The following is an 18,882-nucleotide window of genomic DNA, read 5'->3' on the forward strand; positions in this document are numbered from 1 at the left end:
GTCAGAGTGTGATGGCAGCTTCACCCAGCAGTGTAGCAGTCACATCCACGTGGCGGCTTTAACCTTTGAATCAGCTTTTAAAATACTTCAGACTCAAAGGATGACAGAGAACTAGTTGTTTATGGCTGTTTTCACCAGTTTTGCTTTTCCTCCTATAATCTGTGCCTTACTGTTCGTTTCCTCACCTTTTTTAAGTTAAGTGAAATTTACTGGAGAGGAATTCAGGGGTTTTTATTTGCAAGTGCTAGGTTTGTTATGAATATATATGATTTTAGTTTCTGCAACTGAAAAGTGCACATTGGAGCTTCACTTAAAGTGTCCCAAATACAGAAAGATGTTTCCAATAATTGAAAGAAAAAGGAAACGAAAAGAGCAGTGATATTGTGCTGACATCATACAGTGGATCAACAATCTAGTAAATCTAAATGAGCCTCAGATTTCCCAGATTACAACTCTCTTGGGGGAAACAAGTAGAGAGAGAGAAAGAGAGAAAGAGAGAAAGAGAGAAAGAGAGAAAGAGAGAAAGACAGAGAGAGAGAGAGAGAGAGAGAGAGAGAGAGAGAGAGAGAGAGAGAGAGAGAGAGGCTGCAACCTTAACTATGTCCACTCAGAAGTAAGTCCCAACTCAAGGGCATGCATGTTAATCACAAAGTTCTATTTTTTTAAATGAACATTAAACTCATGCACCCATGCACAAGCACAGCCCAAGCCTACATTAAATGAAACTTAACTCTACTACCATATATTTAATAGCATCTATGGCTGTATTCGGACGTTGGAGGTGCTGTGGTCTAAACCACTGAGCCTAGGGCTTGCCAATCAGGTGGTCAGCAGTATGAATCCCCGCGACGAGGTGAGCTCCCGTTGCTCGGTCCCTACTCCTGCCAATCTAGCAGTTTGAAAGCACGTCAAAGTGCAAGTAGATAAATAGGTACCGCTCCGGCGGGAAGGTAAACAGCGTTTCCATGCGCTGCTCTGGTTTGCCAGAAGGGGGTTAGTCATGCTGGCCACATGACCCGGAAGCTGTCTGCGGACAAACGCCAGCTCCCTCAGCCTATAGAGCGAGCTGAGTGCCGCAACCCCAGAGTCGTCCACGACTGGACCTAACGGTCAGGGGTACCTTTACTTTTTATCGCCGTTTTCACATATACAAAAATCAGGTGTTCAGTCTCAATACTCATATGGTAAATTAGGCAATATACTGCAAGGCAATGCTATCTATAGATCATTGCATTTCATATACTGAAATATAAATACAGCACACTGTAACATCCAGTTGCATAGATGAACGTTTCTCAAAGTTCTTTCTTTTAGAAACACCTAACATAGTCTTATCTCCTGAAGGATCTCCCTGTGTATGTGCTACAGAATCCCTCCCTTGAAAAGTTGGTGCTTTAGCCACTTCTGCTGCTCACACTCCCATGCACACTCTGTGGTTGTGTATGGCAGGGGAAGATTGGTGGGGGTGGGCAACTAGTATTTATAAGAATCTTGGCCACCATCATTCACCTTCTTTCTTTCAGAACCTTTCATAAAGCTCTGTTGAACCCCAGGAACCCCAGGATACAGTTTGAAAAGCATGGGTCTAGAATACTAAAAGAATCAAGATGAAAATAGATGCAATTTTTTCTGACAAAAGTGGTGGAAACAACCAGGCTGAGATCATTAGTTTCTCCCTTTTTAAAGACAGCTTTGATTTAGTGGTGAAGTGGGTTTTGGTGCATGTAGCTGGTAATTATGTTATATAATTTTAGCTAAAATATTGTAAAATTATAATAAAGAGCAGGTTACTATCCCAACATCAAAAGGATGAAAGCACAGATTACTGCAAAGAGAATATGAGAAGTATATGAATTGTTCATGCAAATAGTGTTATATCATCCTGCTGATCTTTCTGTACATATTATAAAACTCAATACCTTTTTATTAAAAAGAATTTTGCTACCTTAGCTTGCCTCAAGAGTGGAAAAGTTCTACTTTCTTGACAGGCGCTATCTGATTGCATTGACATTACTTACAATATCTAGCTGTTTTCATATTCTGCACCGGTAGTCAGTAGAAAAAAACCTGTATTACTGGAAATATCAAGAGGGCTCCCATATTTTATGCGCACATGAGCATACGTGTTGTATGTGGGACTGCCTTGGAAGTTGGACCAGAAACTTCAGCTGGTGAAAAAATATGGCCATGAAGAGGTTGAGGACCAGGTGTTATGAACATATAACCCAAGTCCTTTTTCATATTCACTGGCTTTCAGTCAATTTCCAATACTCAATTCAAAGGATTGGCTCTGACCTATAAAGTCCTACATGATTTGATACTTGAGTATGTGACATAATGCCCCTTCTAATACCATTCTATTGTTTTGTTAACATTCCATGGTCCAATGAGTCTCCTTTAAGCACACCCCGGTGCTTGATTGTTTTGATTGTTTTGTGGTCAATTTTCCACAGGGGTGGGAAACCTAGTCTACTATAGTTGCCTATTAAAGTTCTCTTTGAGTTTACTAAGGGGCAAAACCAGTAGAAAAGGGCTATGGGAACTTTAGCTAGGTCTCTGCCATTGCCTCTGCTGGCTCCCCTATGTTCCGGTGTAATTTATTCACGGAGAACAAATTTTCGACTTGTGGAGGCTCCACCTCCTTGGAGGACTTAAAACACTCTCACTATCCACAATCTGTTTTCTAAGCAGTTATGGCAAACACTTCAGTTAAAGACAAGCCAGTCACCCTCATCATTTTGGACCGAAGCACATACCCTTTTCACAAGGTTGCTTGAATCTTGTCAATGCAAACTTCTAACAAGTAACACACATATCTAATGTCGCTACAATTACTTGAAAGTGAAAAGTTCCATCTGCTTGAGGAGTAATTTTGTGGCCCCCAAGCCCCCATCTCCCTCATCAACCATTATCTGAAAACACCATTCACCTTCTTTCAACCTAGAACTTGCATTATAAGAGCAGAGCGAGGCATTCACTTTTAGGAACTAGTTTTTTGGGAAAACAAAAAATCCAATAATTACCAGTCATGGCTCAGTAACACATAGAGTTTATCTCTTAAACTAATTGTCAGCGTCATTATCCCAAGTCATGAAGTGGAGCACTGGATGAAATCCATAAATAAAAGGATGTGTCATTAAGTCATTCAAATTCATATCATTTGAAATGTTCAGTACCTTGGCCCAGTCCTGCCAGAGCTTATGCTTTGTTCCCACAGAGACAACTTAATAGGCTCATTACACTGGCATTCTTGAGAGTGGGGGGGGGGGGGACACATAAAAAACTCAAAGCATTTTAGTTAATTCTCAGCCAGATGCACGAAACCTGGAATCTTAAAACCTTTAGCTTAAAATAACTTCTTTCTTAAGGGCCTCGCTGCTTTTTCTTTCGCAAACCTTCAAAGCCTTTCACAGCAGTTCCTGACAGAATTTATGGGAATACAATAGCATGCCAATTAAATAAAGTCAACTGACTGCTAATATTATGTCTCTAAAATGTCTTCATTATTAATGGAAAGCACTGTTGTGCGGCAACATGCCAGAGGAACTGAAATGGAAAAGTGACCCAGTTTTGCTAATTCTTGCACTTGTCTGAAATTTCCTTATCAAATAAAATGAGGTGGCCTCCACTTTAAGCATGCCTATCAAATCTGACCCATATTAGTGATAGAAACTTTAGGGGCTGCCAAGCAGTACAAACCAGTACTTGATATACATTTATACCTAGCTGACATTTCATAACCTGTTCAGTCATATGTCTTTGCATTCATTAAGACATCACAGAGAAGCAAGGAACAAATATAGTGCAACATTTTATTCACACATTTCTTATTACTGGTACATAAAAAACACAAAATCCAAACCAAAACGTTCAACATGTTGTTAATAAAATAAAGCTCTCACTGGAAGACAGAGAGAAACTGATATAATCAGCACTAGTTGCCATTTATACGCCACTGAAGAAGACTGCAATATTGAATCAAAACTGGAAATGTTAGGCACCATGCTTATTGATGATTAGATCAATTTTTCTCTCAGGCCTCATTCGAATGCCACAGTAAACCATGGCTAATTGTTTACCCTGACTGTGCCAAATCCATACACTTTGCTATTACCTGCTCATATTGGAAAGCAACAAACCATAATCCCCGACATAGCATATGAACCATGAACTATAGTATATTTTCCTCCCCAAAACCCACAGTCTGTAGACAAGAGGTTATGCTTTTGTGTTTGTTGGCTTACTGATCATCATTTGGTGGGAGCAGAATAAACCATGACCCCAGGCCAGGTATATAACACCAAGCTAGGGACTGTGGTTTGTATCATCTGTGTGTGAGAGCGGAAGAGGCAAACAGCCCAGAAAGGCTCAACCACAGTAAATGATTAATGGTTGCTTACCATGACAGACTTTCTGTACTAGGCCATGTCAAGTATTGTACATGTCCGATTTATGTTACCTGACCACAAAGATGGAGGCTGTTTTAACCAGGGCTTGTTTTACCAAAAGGGATAAAGAAGCCCTGGCCTAGAGCTTGTGATTTTTATAATACAGTCCACAGGTTTCCCCCTTAAAAATTACCAGTGAAATATGACTGTTGCAGATACCTGGTTAGGACCCAATTTTTTCTGCTGGTTTTGACAACGATGCTGGTGCTGAAGAAAAACACGTTTATTAAATAGTCTCTACTGAGCAATTTTCAGGAGGTCTGCAGAGACACTATTTTCAGTTTTCATAGGTAAGAACAGTGGTTTTTTTCTGGGGACACACATACCCCTAAACATTTTGCGAATCTTTGCACTTTTGTCCATTTACTGTACTTATCTTTTACAATTTGAACTATAAAATAGTGATTTTCTTGAGTCAAAATGAGAGTACCCCTAAACCCCTTTTTTTAGAAGAAAGAAAAAAAACACTGGGGAAGAGTTTAACTTTGTCCTCTTGGTAACCATAACACATTTCTCCCCACAAGTATCTCCTAAGCTTCGGGTGCCCCGCAAAAACAAACAATTCTTCCAGGTTTCTGAGGGCATCCCTAGACTACTCCAGTCATTTTTTTCAGTATTTACCTCTACTCTGTACCCTGCAAATCACAATAGTCTCATTACTACTTTGCCATATTGCTCTAGGGAGAGCATTCCACAATTGGGGGCCATCACTAAAAAGGCCTTCTTTCTTGTAGCCATCCATTGAACCAGGGCTTGGAGAAGGGTCTCTGATAATATTAAAACAGGAACGGGGAACCAGTGGCCCTCCAAATGTTGCTGGGCCAGAACCCTCTTCCACCCCAATTAGAATGACATCTCCCTCCCTTCCTTCCTTCCTTCCTTCCTTCCTTCCTTCCTTCCTTCCTTCCTTCCTTCCTTCCTTCCTTCCTTTACCACCCTTCATCCTAGATCTCAGGGCAGTTCACAACATAAAAATACAATATAAAAACACAAAAGTCAGGGATGATGGGAGTTTAGTCCAGTAATATCTGGAGGGCCTCAGGTTCCACATCCCTATCTTAAGGTGCATGTAAGTACAAAAAGGAAGAACGCATTCCTTCAGGTACTGAGATTCTCAACCATATAGCACTGTGTAGTCCAAATCAGCCAAAATTGGGTGTGCTGGAAATGAATCTGAAGCCAAAGTTTGTCTGTCATCCATATGTCATCTAGCCTGAACACCTTCCATAGCTACCTGCCGGTTTTACCGAATCAGCTGGTTGACAACAATAAACACATTGTCATTATAAATCTCCAGTACTTCATTTTCAAATTCTATTAACCATAGCATTCCATTTTTAGTTTTGCCTCAGATGCCTCTCTTCTGGCTCCAAGACAACCATCCCTTGTACTCTTACCAATTTTCAGTTATAGTATTCATAACGCCAGCTCTGTCATTTCATATCAGCTGGACAGACATCTTTAACCTTCTCCGAAACTTCATCTAATATCTAATCTATGGAATATTTGACTGTTATCACTTTAACGACTGAATGTCAGAATCATACATTTCCTTCTGTATCTTGAAATGCTGGGTTCTGGCAAGAATTAAACCACCTTTCTTATGAAAGAAGACACTTTGAATAAAAGACTCTATAATGATTTCACTCAGAACCGAAGTAAGTGGGACACCGTCATGTGTCTTTGCCTTAATCTCTCTCTCTCTCTCTCTCTCTCTCTATATATATATATATATATAGGTAAAGGGAGGACCCCTGACCATTAGGTCCAGTTGTGACCGACTCTGGGGTTGCAGCACTCATCTCACTTTACTAGCCGAGGGAGCCAGCATACAGCTTCATGTGGCCAGCAGGACTAAGCCGCTTCTGGCGAACCAGAGCAGTGCACGGAAACACTGTTTACCTTCCCACTGGAGTGGTACCTATTTATCTACTTGTACTTTGATGTGCTTTCAAACTGCTAGGTTGGCAGTAGCAGGGACCAAGCAATGGGAGCTCGCCCCATCGCGGGGATTCGAACCGCTGACCTTCTGATCGGCAAGTCCTAGGCTCTGTGGTTTAACCCACAGCGCCACCCGCGTCCCTCTATATATATATAGTCATCGGCTAAAAGCGCCTTGTTACTAGTGTGTCAGTCTTTATGCAGTACTTAAGCTGCTCGTACATTCTAGCTGCTCATATTAACTTGCCGTTTGGAACACAGTCATATGAAATCTTGAAAGTAATTGCTTATTATCATTAGTATAAATTCACAACAAAGAATTTCAGTCTTCCTCCACCTGTAAGCAGATGAATGCTAGTGTAGTGAGCACCTGAAAAACATTATTCCACTACTTTTTCTTCAGTTAGAAGGCAAAAAACCACTGAATTATTGAACTTCCAATGACAACTATCTTGCTGAGTCAGCCAATGAGAACTCAGAGCTGGGGTTGCCAACTTTTTTAGACATGTGGGCACATTTGCAAACCAAAGAAACTTTCGTGGACACATTCACACATTGCACCCAAATGTAATCCCTCCCCACTCCACAGCAAAAAAGTTAAGCAACCTGTAACTCTGAATATAGTCTTAAGTCACTGGACACACAAGAGAATTGGTCTTAACTATCAGATCCTCAGGAGTTTTCAGTCACTTTGCTGCTAAAATGGAAAGAGCTTGGAAGAGTGGGATGAAGGGAAAATTGAGCTCAGACAACAAGGTAGAAAGCTTGAGAAAAGAAAGTATGGGTCCAAGAAGGTGGCACAGATGCCAAAGCGAGATGGCAAAAGGGCAACTGACCAAGTAACCTGAATTGGGCACACCAACCAATTCAACAGTACAAAATCACAAGCTATGACTGCCCTACCAACAAAAGTGTGAAATTTAAAACGATAAACTGTGGCATAAATATAAATACAAATGTATAATGACCCCTTAAACCTCCCGATGTGGTGACCAGCTCTGGATAGTAATGGGTGGAAGCAAATGGCTGCTGTTAAAACTGAACTGATGATGAAACTTACTTATAGGCGGTTGTCTGTAGGCTCCAGCCATATGTTAAACTTCTGCACAAGGAGCACAACCACTTCCTCACAACTGTTTTGAAATCTGGGGAGACAGGGTACGTGGTGGCTGCAGATAAAATGTAGGTTATAGGTACCCTGCTGTGTATGCTTAAGCAGGTAGAGGCCATCTGCTGACTTCCCTGTAGCATAAGGTTACCAGACGTCCCTGTTTCCCAGGGACAGTCCCCGGATATACAAATCAGTCCCCATACAAAATCCATTGAAGTTGAAAATTGTCCCTGGATTCATTGAAAAGAATCTGGTAACCTTACTGTAGCAGTTAGGGATGGGCACTCTGGCATTGCTTCACAGCATTACCCAGCCAGTCTGCTGATCTAAAGGGGAAATACTGGAAACACAGGAACTGTCTCACTACTGAGTCAGATACATCAGTGGTCCATCTTCACTAAGATTTCACTAATATTTTCTTTATTCTGAAATATCTTGAGTATGCATTACTACAACAGTGGAGCCACTGACACCCTGAAGCAAGCATAACAACAATTATACTCTGGTTTCAAATAGAAGCTTTGTTTTCTCTGATATTCAAGGAACAGTTGCCTACTTAGTCCTACAAAATAAAACATATCGTGGAAGGTGTCAACTGTGAGATGGGAAATGTAAATATCCAAGAACCCATACAGCAAAGAGCTTTGTTTTAGTGGCACTAATTAGCAATTATGTAGAATTAGGTCATTACTTACAATAGTACATTCATCATACACAAAGCTTTACAGAGATGTACCGACTGACTTCTTGCTCTTTAGAAGCTTTGGGGGAGGTGAGTATCACACAATGGCATCAACAATTATTATTTTTCTGAACAGTGATACAGAAAAGAGTTTATAATTCCCTGTGAAGTATTTTGAATTACAAGTGAATTAATTATCTTAGTTTTGGCTTACAAAATTGTCCTCCCAGCATCACCTGGGAATCTGAGTGTGATATGCTGCGTGTGGTTTCAGAATTAAAGGTAAAGGTAAAGGACCCCTGGCAGTTAAGTCCAGTCGCAAACGACTCTGGGGTTGCAGCGCTCATCTTACTTTACTGGCTGAGGGAGCTGACGTTTGTCCACAGACAGTTTTTCCAGGTCATGTGGCCAGCATGACTCAGCCACTTCTGGTGAAACCAGAGCAGCTCGCGGAAACACTGTTTACCTTCCCGCCGGAGCGGTACCTATTTATCTACATGCACTTTAACGTGCTTTTAAACTGCTAGATTGGCAGGAGCTGGGGCTGAGCAACGGGAGCTCACCCTGTCGCGGGGATTCGAACCGCCGACCTTCTGATTGGCAAGTCCTAGGCTGTGTGGTTTAACTCACAGCGCCACCCGCGTCCCACAGTTCCTCCTGGTACCGTGACAACACAAATGAGAGATGAGGAACAAAAGAATCCCAAGTTGTCTGGGCTCCAGAGTTTGTTTGCTGTTGATAGAGTTATCCTCCAAGCAGGGCTCATTGAGTCCTGACAGACATGAGCCAATGTAAATACTTACACATCCTCCTAAGAGAGTGGGTATTGTGCATTTTTTCTACTTTTAATAGATATGTCATAATTAAAGAGGCACAAAAAAGATTACTGAATGAAAGTAGGCTCAGTCTTGAGATCTCATAAGGGGGGGGGGAATACATTCCTCTGGTGGCTGCTTTAGCATTTGTGAATGTGATTTGTCTGGTGGGATATTTCAGTTTAGCCATTGGGGAGAAGAGCTAATTCTCTATGAAGGAAGCCCAAGAGGAGTGCCATAACGTGAGTGAATCATTGTATTTTTGTGTAAAGTTGAAAAGCCTACTTTCCCCATTATTGACTTAAGCTAGATGACAGTAGGGTGATGGCTGATTTTCATTTCAATCAGCAGCCTGTGATTACTACTTTAATTAGAATATAGAAATAGAAAGCAGCTAATTTTGAGCTACCCGAAGAGAATGTTTTTAAAAGGGAATATAGTGTTGATAATCTAAGGATCCTTACATGCAAAAGTGACTAAAATAGAATACTCCAATGCCATTAGGAAGGATCGGCAAAGTCCTTAAATTAAGATCATGCTGAAAATATTCTTACAAAGATTGTATGCCACTCACAGTCTCTGCAAGTGGTAGCAAGACACCAGGAGGTCCAGGTGCTTACCCAGACTTGTGTTTCTGTTGGGAAACCAAGGCACAACAGAGACCAGTGTCTTTAAGATGTAGCATTTATTCTACACATATTTACACCTCTGGGTCTACTTTGGAGAGAGTTCTGAGCATTACATCTCAAGAACTACTTGTTCCCCACAGCAGCACAGCCTCCCAAGATGGTTCTGTCGTGCATGGCCTTTGCCTGGAGTTCCAGCTCCACCCTGCTTCTTCCCAAATACCCTTGCCGGGGAAAAACCCCCCAAGCCTTGTGCAAAATAACACTTTTTTCCCCTTTAGGCGCAGCCTGCCCTCTCCCCCTGTTTTCCTACCTCATGGAAGCTGAAATTCTAAACCTTTCTTAGCTCATGGTAACTACATTGATGGGTTAAAGACTAGCTTCCATTCTTAAAGATTTCTTTCCCAGCCTGGAAAAGAAGCTTAGCCTGTATCTTCCTTTCAATACTCCAAATATTATATAAATTTTACCATTTATTTATTTCTAACACTCACTAAAACTAGCAAACTCTCTTACCCTAGATCGTGAACAGTATTGTTTCTTATTTTCCAAACACACAACCTAAGCAAAGGTTTATGCTTTGTTAAGAAAAAACAGTAATCTATTATGCAAGGGGTTTTTTTGTTTGTTTTTTACCTTGAGAATGCTTAACCAACCTTGCTAAAAAGAGGAAATATAGAAGATGAGGTTCCCTGCTGATAGATGTAACATGGAAAATAAATAAATAAAGGTTTATTACAACCAAAAGGACCGGCTTGCTCATAAGCAATTCCTAAAAACAGGAGACTTGCAATAAATAATACAAAAAGAGTAGGCTGATTTTGTGAAACTATCCAGCTCTTATCGCCATGTATAAGAGAGATCTCAGAAGTATTGTGTACTTTGCAGTCACAAAATGACCCTAATCTACCCATGTATATTAGTGTTCTTCATTATAGGGTAGTGACTACCAATCTGGCCATTTTTATGAGGTGATTAAATTTGTTTTTACATTTCCAAAATCTGTAAAGAACATGAAAAGCCTATCTGTGCTTTGTACTCTGCATTTAAATTTTCATAAATGATGCATCCTGGCCAAAAAATATCCTGCGTCTTTGAACACTTTGGATCAGCCATCGGATTTAGCTGCCTCAATCAATTCAAAATGTGGTATGTGGGGCTCAGCCCCTGCTGCAGTGGAGCCAAAGGCCTCATTTTTCCAAAAGTCATTCATGATAGGACATTTATACGTTTCATGAAACATTTCACTATACTGTGATTTGATGCACATGCTTAAATAAATAAATATGCCAATAAGTAAGTAAGTAAATGGTGTTATATAAAGCTATACAGGAAGAACACTTAAGGACACCCAAAGCTTCCTTCTCATTAAAATAATAATAATAATAATAATAATAATAATAATAATAATAATAATCAGTATTTCTGCTCATCTGCTCTGGAGACAAACTGATTAGAAGTCTCCCTCATAGAGATGATGTCCTTTTCTGAGCAGAGGCCTGTCACAACTAATTTGCTGTGCCACCAGTGAACAATAAAAGACGAATAACTCAATACGTAAGCCCTCAGGGCTGGGACTGTGTCAGTTCAATGTTCTGTACAGCTTCTACTATACCACTGGTGCTAAGTAAGCATTAAACAAAGTATCCGGTTAGAAAATAAAATCAGCAGAAGATAATAATACTAACCAAGAAACTAAACAAAACCTCAAGCACAAGGAAAATGTGGCTTTAGTCAAAACTACTAATTTCATTAAGTCCTTCTCCTGACACCAAACTCTACATACATTAAACATAATAGAAACACCGCCACCCGACCCCACCCCCATCCATCTTCCCTCTCTCCACCCCCTTTCTTTTTTCTTTCTTTTTTCTTCTCCCCCTAATGCCTCAACAAATGAAACAGATTTGTAAAAACGCTACGTGGAAGAAGAAGGAAAAAAAAATACGAGGCACTACACTTCTGTAAAACAAGAAAATCCTTAATAAAAAATATTAAAAAAAAAAAAACACTGTCAAGACCAGGCCACTGGCAGAACGTCTTTTGCACAGAACACAACTTTGAAACAGAAGTGATAAAAACATCAGAATGGTGAACTGCAAAGATTTCTACCAAGGAATGGGAAACTGACACCATTAGCTAGAAAAGCTGCCGTTTCTTTGTAATATTATAATGAGCAAACAAGTGGTCGTATCTCTAACCTTGTCAAATGAGCACCAAAAACAGCATTCTATCCATCTGAGGGGCTTAATGTGCTTTTCTTGAATGCATTTCTAGAGGGTAATTTCCTATAGGACAAGGCCCAATTCTATTCTGTGATCTGAAGGATTCTATTAAACCCTCAGAGTATTTTGTAAAATGTGAAAATGTAGTTTACCAAGGAGATAACCTAGGAGGCTGCAGTGAATTATCCTGGTACTGCTGACTATTGCCATTCTTGTGAACTCAATGCAAAGGATTTCTACACTTACAATATATTGCCATTTACTAACCTCAAACTCGATTTACCCTCTAGCTGCAAGTCAGCAGACTTCAGTGTAAAACATGGCCAGAAATTAGTTCCACTAAGGACTGTATTTCAATACCAGATCAGAGCAATTCGTAAAGAACAACTAGATACGAGTCGTTATTTACTATGTGTGTTTCTCAAGGGAACCTGGTGTAGATCGGCTTTAGTCAATGCTGCTGCGGTGGTCGTCCTCCTAATGGAAGTGCATAAATTGTTTCCACCATGCTGAGTTCTGCATTTAGCATGCAGTAACTTTTGTGCTATATCGGAATAAGAGACTTTGGAAAGGTGGTTGCTAATTTGTATGGATTGTTCATTCAATCCTAAATACATGTGCTTGAACTCCCATGGAAATAAACAGAACATACTGTCTTAGTAAATGTGTTCAGGATTATAGCTGACCAGCTTTGAAATCCTGAGGGGTGTATGCGTGTATGAGCCAAAACAGTTATCCTTATGATTAAAGAATTAACTCTGGCTGTAATCCTCACCCCAGTTGCCTGGGAGTAAACTCAATTGAATTCAACAGGACTGACTTCTGAGTAGATATGGCTGTCAGTCACTTTTTACATTTAGATAGTCTCACTTACTTTCTCTTAGCTATCCAAGGGGAGCAATTAGTTCCCCTTAAGTTTTATTTGAGCAGTAGAGTACCAGATTTTCTTTAATTATTGTCCTATTGTTCTAAGACGATTTGCATGTGCTTAAAAAATGGTTTGCTCCCAAATATGGATGATGGAGAATTTTGTCAGAATCAAAAATGAGTTTGGAAATGGCCACAATCTGAATGTTTGTCGGAGGTCAGGAACAGAAATTATGCAAGCGAATACAAGCACTATATGCTACGGTGTGTTGTTTATCCAGTTCACAAATTTTAGGCTATTTTCTGCATTGCTTTGGATGTTGCCCTACCAAATTGATTATGTAATAAATTACATAATTAATTAGATTCGCTTCAGCCACTGCAAAGAGCAAGACAAAAAACAAGTTTTAGCAGAAGCTGAACTGCAGCAGAACAGAAACAGGACAGGACAGAAATCATGGGCTCCTTACATCCATAAAGTTATGAACTATGAGCCAAAGAAAAATAGCCCCAAACGCTAGTTGGCAACTGCTTATGCAATCAATTGCACAATACCACAGTAGGTAGGGTCTATAGCAGTTTTCAGGGCCAGCCCACCCAGGGGAGGCAACCTCCTCGGGTCGCAGGAACTACAGGGGCAGCAGATCTTTATTCCCCGCTTGTTATTGAGGCAGACCTTCACTCACCCCTTCTTCCCCAGCAGGGAGGGAGGTGCTATTTTGTGGTTTGCCTCTGGAGCCAAAATATCTCGAGCTTATCTGGGCAGTTTCCGTCTTACTGCTTATGCATGAGTTCTCGCTCAAGCGAAACAGTCATACAACATAGTATATAAACCAATACTTATATCGGCAAAGGATGCTTTCTATATGCAGTTGAGCCTCCTTGGACGCAACACAGTAGATCTGTTCTATCCACAACAAAATGCCATGACTTATAAGGGGAAAAAACCATATAAACCTTACCAACATAGATCCCAGCACATAGTGGCAAATTCTAAGTGTTATTGAGTCAGTCTTCACCATCCCCAATCATAGCTGACAAGAGATTCAGGACTACCAAGTCTCACGTTGCTTTTTACATGACAAAAAATGAGCAAAAACCTTGAAGGGCAATTTGTACCCTTTCACGCTGCTGGAAATAGTTTACAGGCCGGGTAATAGTTAAAAAATATGGACATTCTGTTGTCTGGCTAAGTAACACATAGTGAGATCAGGATTCATTTTATATACTACCCCCACAATTCAGGAATCTCATGGTTTCCAAGAAAATGCAAAGCTCAACATGAAAGATTTTGAACTTATATCTATAGCCATACCTCATGATAATTCTTGCTTAACCATTCCTTGATTGTGGTAAGTGCAATGATTGCAGCTGGCTCGTTTGGAAAACCTAAGCAAAGAAAGAAATAGAAGAAATAGTTTTTATCCATGCAGCTACACATCTTTAAATATAACAGCATAACTTGATGCAAATATTTTATGCATATATGTTCAGATAACCTTTGGGATGACCTTTCCTGATTTAAGAGCAAACCTTTATTTTTAAGTGAGACGACCCATTTTGACAACAGATTTATCTGAAATCTTCAACTCTGTCTTTGTTTAAAAGCCAGTTAAAGTGCAAGTCAATGTATGTTCACTCTGAAGTAAGTCCCAATGCATTCAATTGCATTTGCTCTCAAGTAAGAAATTATAGGATTGCAACCTTAGTTTTCTGGTCAAAGAGGACCAGAGCCTAAGGAAAAGCAAACCACAGAATGGAAATACAGGAGATGAAGAATTAAAGAGACACAATGTTGAGCTAGGATATGACCATAGTAAGGGATTAAAAACAAAAACAACAACCCTGTGGAGAGAAAAGCAATATGCAATATAATTTAATGATGATATGTGGTTACATGATGTACAGGATATTTAAAGCAAATTCATAAAACAGTTGCCAGCTATACCTTTTATTTCTTCTAGGCCTTTCGAATTAGCAGAGCCACAATTCAAAGGGCACATGAATGCATACTCAGAGAGTGTAATTTAAATGTGTTTGTGTGTGTAAATACAAGAATGTGCACATAATCCTTCCAAATGTGCACATTTCCTGGTCATTATGCATAGTCTCCAACAATTCTTGAATAATGTATCTTAATTTTGTAGATTCTCTGGGCACTATGGATATTCTCTGGTCAGCATGCATAGTCTTCAAACTATAGTTTTGGCATGTGGTGTATATCAACTAGAAGTTAAATACACTACAGTTCCCCAATTGCTAATACAGTGGTACCTCAGGTTACATACGCTTCAGGTTACAGAAATAGTGCTTCAGGTTAAGAACTTTGCTGCAGGATGAGAACAGAAATCGGGCTCCGGAAGTGCGGCGGCAGCAGGAGGCCCCATTAGCTAAAGTGGTGCTTCAGGTTAAGAACAGTTTCAGGTTAAGTACGGACCTCCGGAACGAATTAAGTACTTAACCTGAGGTACCACTGTATCCCAGGAAACTGAGGATGCGGAAGTAAAAGTTTCCAAGTTGTGCACCAGGATCAATGTGTGTAAGAGCTCTAGCAGGAAGTGATGCAAGTTCATAGTTGCATCATGATCCCAGAGCTCTGTATGTATATGTCAATGTACGCTGGAAGAAAATGATGGGGCCGCAATTATTCTGATTCATTGTTCTGGTAGGTATCATGCACCCCAATTATGTCAGCGCATCTCAAAACTCAAGTCCAATTCTCCAATTCTCTTAGGCAGAAACCTTTCCTATCCCAAGTCATAGGGTATAATATACTGTGATAAAGTACAAACTGCACCCTTTGGCCCCTTCCATCTGGATCCTTTGATCTTTTGGATATTATGGAAATAATTAGGAAGTGCAGTACATACTTTAAAATTGGTTCTTATCTTTCCTCGCCATCATTAGCAGCTAGCTCTAGATTAATTAATTCCAAATGTGTTATTGCTAAAAATTATTCTAAGGTTGCTTCCACCTGCTGTATAGCAGGTCATTGACATACAAAGAAACAAAACGTTAATACTGATACTGCTGATGGTTCCTGACAAAAGCTGGGTTTGCAGGATAGACAGGTTATGCTACAGAGTAATTCTCAAAGTAAGATCCCAAAGTGACATTTTATTCCGTGTGTGTGTGTGTGTGTGTGTGCACCCACGCAATTGCCTTGCTTTAAATGAGACGTATCCAATTTGAAGCTGATCTCTTTGGTCTAGCCTCAGAATCTGATCTCATGGCTTTGCTTTGTTCTGGTCCACGTGAAATTTCCCAAATAATTTCATTGGAAAGCTTTCCAAGATCTGAGCTTTCCAGATAAAAGCAAATAACTTTGCTGAGCAGCAACTCTCCTGAAAACTTTGCAAGGACTCTGCATGTTAAGCCGGTTTTCCTGAACTACAGCTGCTAGATAGCACAGATCTAAGGTTTTTTTTTACATGAATTCAGTTCAAAGTTAGGAAATGTTGGCTAATTACCCAAACAATTACCTCCTTAGCCAACAAGCAAACTTGAAAATACCTAGCTTAGAAATCATTTCTCTTAGAAGAGATAAGACTTAAACATTCTAAGATTAGGTTCAGCCTTGGCAATAAGAAAACAAAGCACGGCAATATGAGCTACTGTATAGGAACCATTTTGAAATATAATTTGAATGGATGAAAAGATTAAAGCATCCCCCCTTTAAAATAATAATAATAATAATCTGGCTTTATGGGGGAAAGGCTAAATTGGCAGACTGTATAAGACTAGGACAAGTTTGATGTTCGTCTAACAATGAAATCACTTTTTAGATGGTTGTTTTAAACCTTTTTATTCCTCCAACAGTTCTGATCTCTAGCCATTCCTGTGCTTACTAGAAACGTATTTCTTCTAATCTCTAGCTCTTTCCCCTGGCTGCTACTATATTTCCTTGATCCTTTTATTTCCTGCGTGCCTTACAGAGTCTGCTGGGAATTGTAGTACTGCAGAAGTTCCTGTATGCCTTTTTAATAGAGAATACAGAACAGAAGGTATAGTTGAAAGATTGATTGATCCAATTCTGTCCTAGCTCTATATGCATGGCTCATTATTTTAGATGGAAATTGCATGGCTGTATCCATGGAAAAGATTTTTTTTAAATGAACTGCATATCCAATATATACCCACCGTTTATAGATGAGTTTAAATTAATATCATAACCCCTTTAGCAACGGCCTCCGCAGTGCATTGTTTCCCTAACTTACTCTTCTATGGCTTCTTGATCATAAATTATAATGAACAGTGTTTCAGCCTACAGTGCCAAAACAGTATTTCAGCCAACTAAAATATATGATTGTTTATGCATAGCCTATTTTCAAAAGAAACATTTTTCTTCCAGCAGGAATGATTCACCTTTAAAATGCTAATATTTACACCTTCGTGTCCTTGCTGGAAGCTCTGATAAAGCAATACAAACACACACACACCAACAATCATGTTGCCTATTTATATAGCTCAGATTTGTCTACAGTGACTGGAAGTAGCTCTCCGGGTTTCAGGTAAGAATCTTTTTCCTGGAGATGTCAAGGATTCAACCCGACACCTTCTGCATACCAAAGCATGGTCTCCACCACCATGAATCTGGTTCAAATCCAGTAACTACCATATTTTTTGCTCTAGAAGACTCACTTTTCCTTCCTAAAAAGTAAGGGAAAATGTGTGTGCGTCCTATGGAGCGAATGCAGGCTGCACAGCTATCCCAGAAACCAGAACAGGAAGAGGAACTGCTGCTTTCAATTCAGATTCAACCCCCCCCCCTTGTTTTCCTCCTCCAAAAATTAGGTGCGTCTTGTGGTCTGGTGCGCCTTATAGAGCGAAAAACACGGTATTTGGGAATTGCAGAGCTTCTTCCAATACCCTGCAGAAAGATAAGAAGTGGTTCAATGTCCAGAGAGTTACTGCACCATTTGAACCAGATTTGTAGAAAGCAGGGCAGGTGATAAAACGAACCAGGGGCTACCTTATCATGACAGCTAATGCAAAAGGCAAGGCTATTCACCGACAGGGTATGAGTGACACGAGCTAGAATGCAACCCCAGCTTTCCAACCATTTTCACTGTTTTATCTTGGAGCTGTGTTATTGCTTATAACGGTACGGGTCTCTTCTCTTCCACGATGGCCTTCAGCAAAAAAGCAATCTTCATAAGCATGGGGGAATCAAATTACTTGAGTGAAATGAGCTCGAGGAGTCTCACAGGTAACCAATTGCTGGAGAAGCAGCTCAGACAATTCTGGCTAAAGGCTCAATTTCACAAAAGATAAAACAGGTAAAGGTAATAAGAGTGACACTGGCCTATGTTGCTGCAGTGAGTGTGCCTTCGGAATACTGAAAAGGACAAGGGCACCAAAAGCCAGGGGTGCATTAGCCAATCGACAGAGGCAAGCGGCACAACGGCTTAAGAGAGACATGTTTGACAGGCTTGCTGTCCAAGGGGGAAACAGATTATTTACACCCCAATATGCACCTCTTTGAGGAATGTGGCCTTCCAAACTGAAAGCAAGCACCTCTCCTATGCAATCAATAAATCTGATAAAAGGAAGTCCTCGTGATAATACGCCATTAATGCTTCTAGGCGAACCTAGACAGCATCTTAAAAAGCAGAGACATCACCTTGCCAACAAAGGTCCGTATAGTGAAAGCCATGGTTTTCCCAGTAGTGATGTATGGAAGTGAGAGCTGGACCATAAAGAAGGCTGAACGCCGAAGAATTGATGCTTTTGAATTATGGTGCTGGAGGAGACTCTTGAGGGTCCCATGGACTGCAAGAAGATCAAACCTACCCATTCTTAAGGAAATTAGCCCTGAGTGCTCACTGGAAGGACAGATCCTGAAGGTGAGGCTCCAATACTTTGGCCACCTCATGAGAAGAGAAGACTCCCTGGAAAAGACCCTGATACTGGGAAAGATGGAGGGCACAAGGAGAAGGGGACGACAAAGGACGAGATGGTTGGACAATGTTCTCAAAGCTACCAGCATGAGTTTGACCAAACTGCAGGAGGCAGTGGAAGACAGGAGTGCCTGGTGTGCTCTGGGTCTATGGGGTCACGAAGAGTCGGACACAACTAAATGACTAAACAACAACAATGCTTCTAGGACCCAGGTCACACAACAGATATGAGTGCCAGGATGCCATTCCCTCCCTCCTCCCCCACCT

General features: G+C 40.4%; 1 protein-coding gene and 1 long non-coding RNA gene across 8 annotated transcripts in view; one reads left to right on the forward strand and one right to left on the reverse strand.

The window, feature by feature from the left end:
- The window catches only part of MACROD2 (mono-ADP ribosylhydrolase 2), a 987,478-nt gene that overhangs the window by 342,851 nt on the left and 625,745 nt on the right, over positions 1 to 18,882 (reverse strand). For all 7 annotated transcript variants that reach the window (XM_081906344.1, XM_081906343.1, XM_081906345.1 and 4 more), the window contains exon 8: positions 14,031 to 14,104. In XM_081906344.1, the coding sequence (XP_081762470.1) occupies positions 14,031 to 14,104 (74 nt within the window). The remainder of the gene's footprint in view (positions 1 to 14,030; positions 14,105 to 18,882) is intronic.
- LOC309367424 overlaps positions 1 to 18,882 on the forward strand; it is a 243,625-nt gene that overhangs the window by 219,552 nt on the left and 5,191 nt on the right. The window lies entirely within an intron of this gene.

This window comes from Podarcis melisellensis, assembly GCF_964234715.1.
Source record: "Podarcis melisellensis genome assembly, chromosome: 3".
Lineage (NCBI taxonomy): Eukaryota > Metazoa > Chordata > Lepidosauria > Squamata > Lacertidae > Podarcis > Podarcis melisellensis.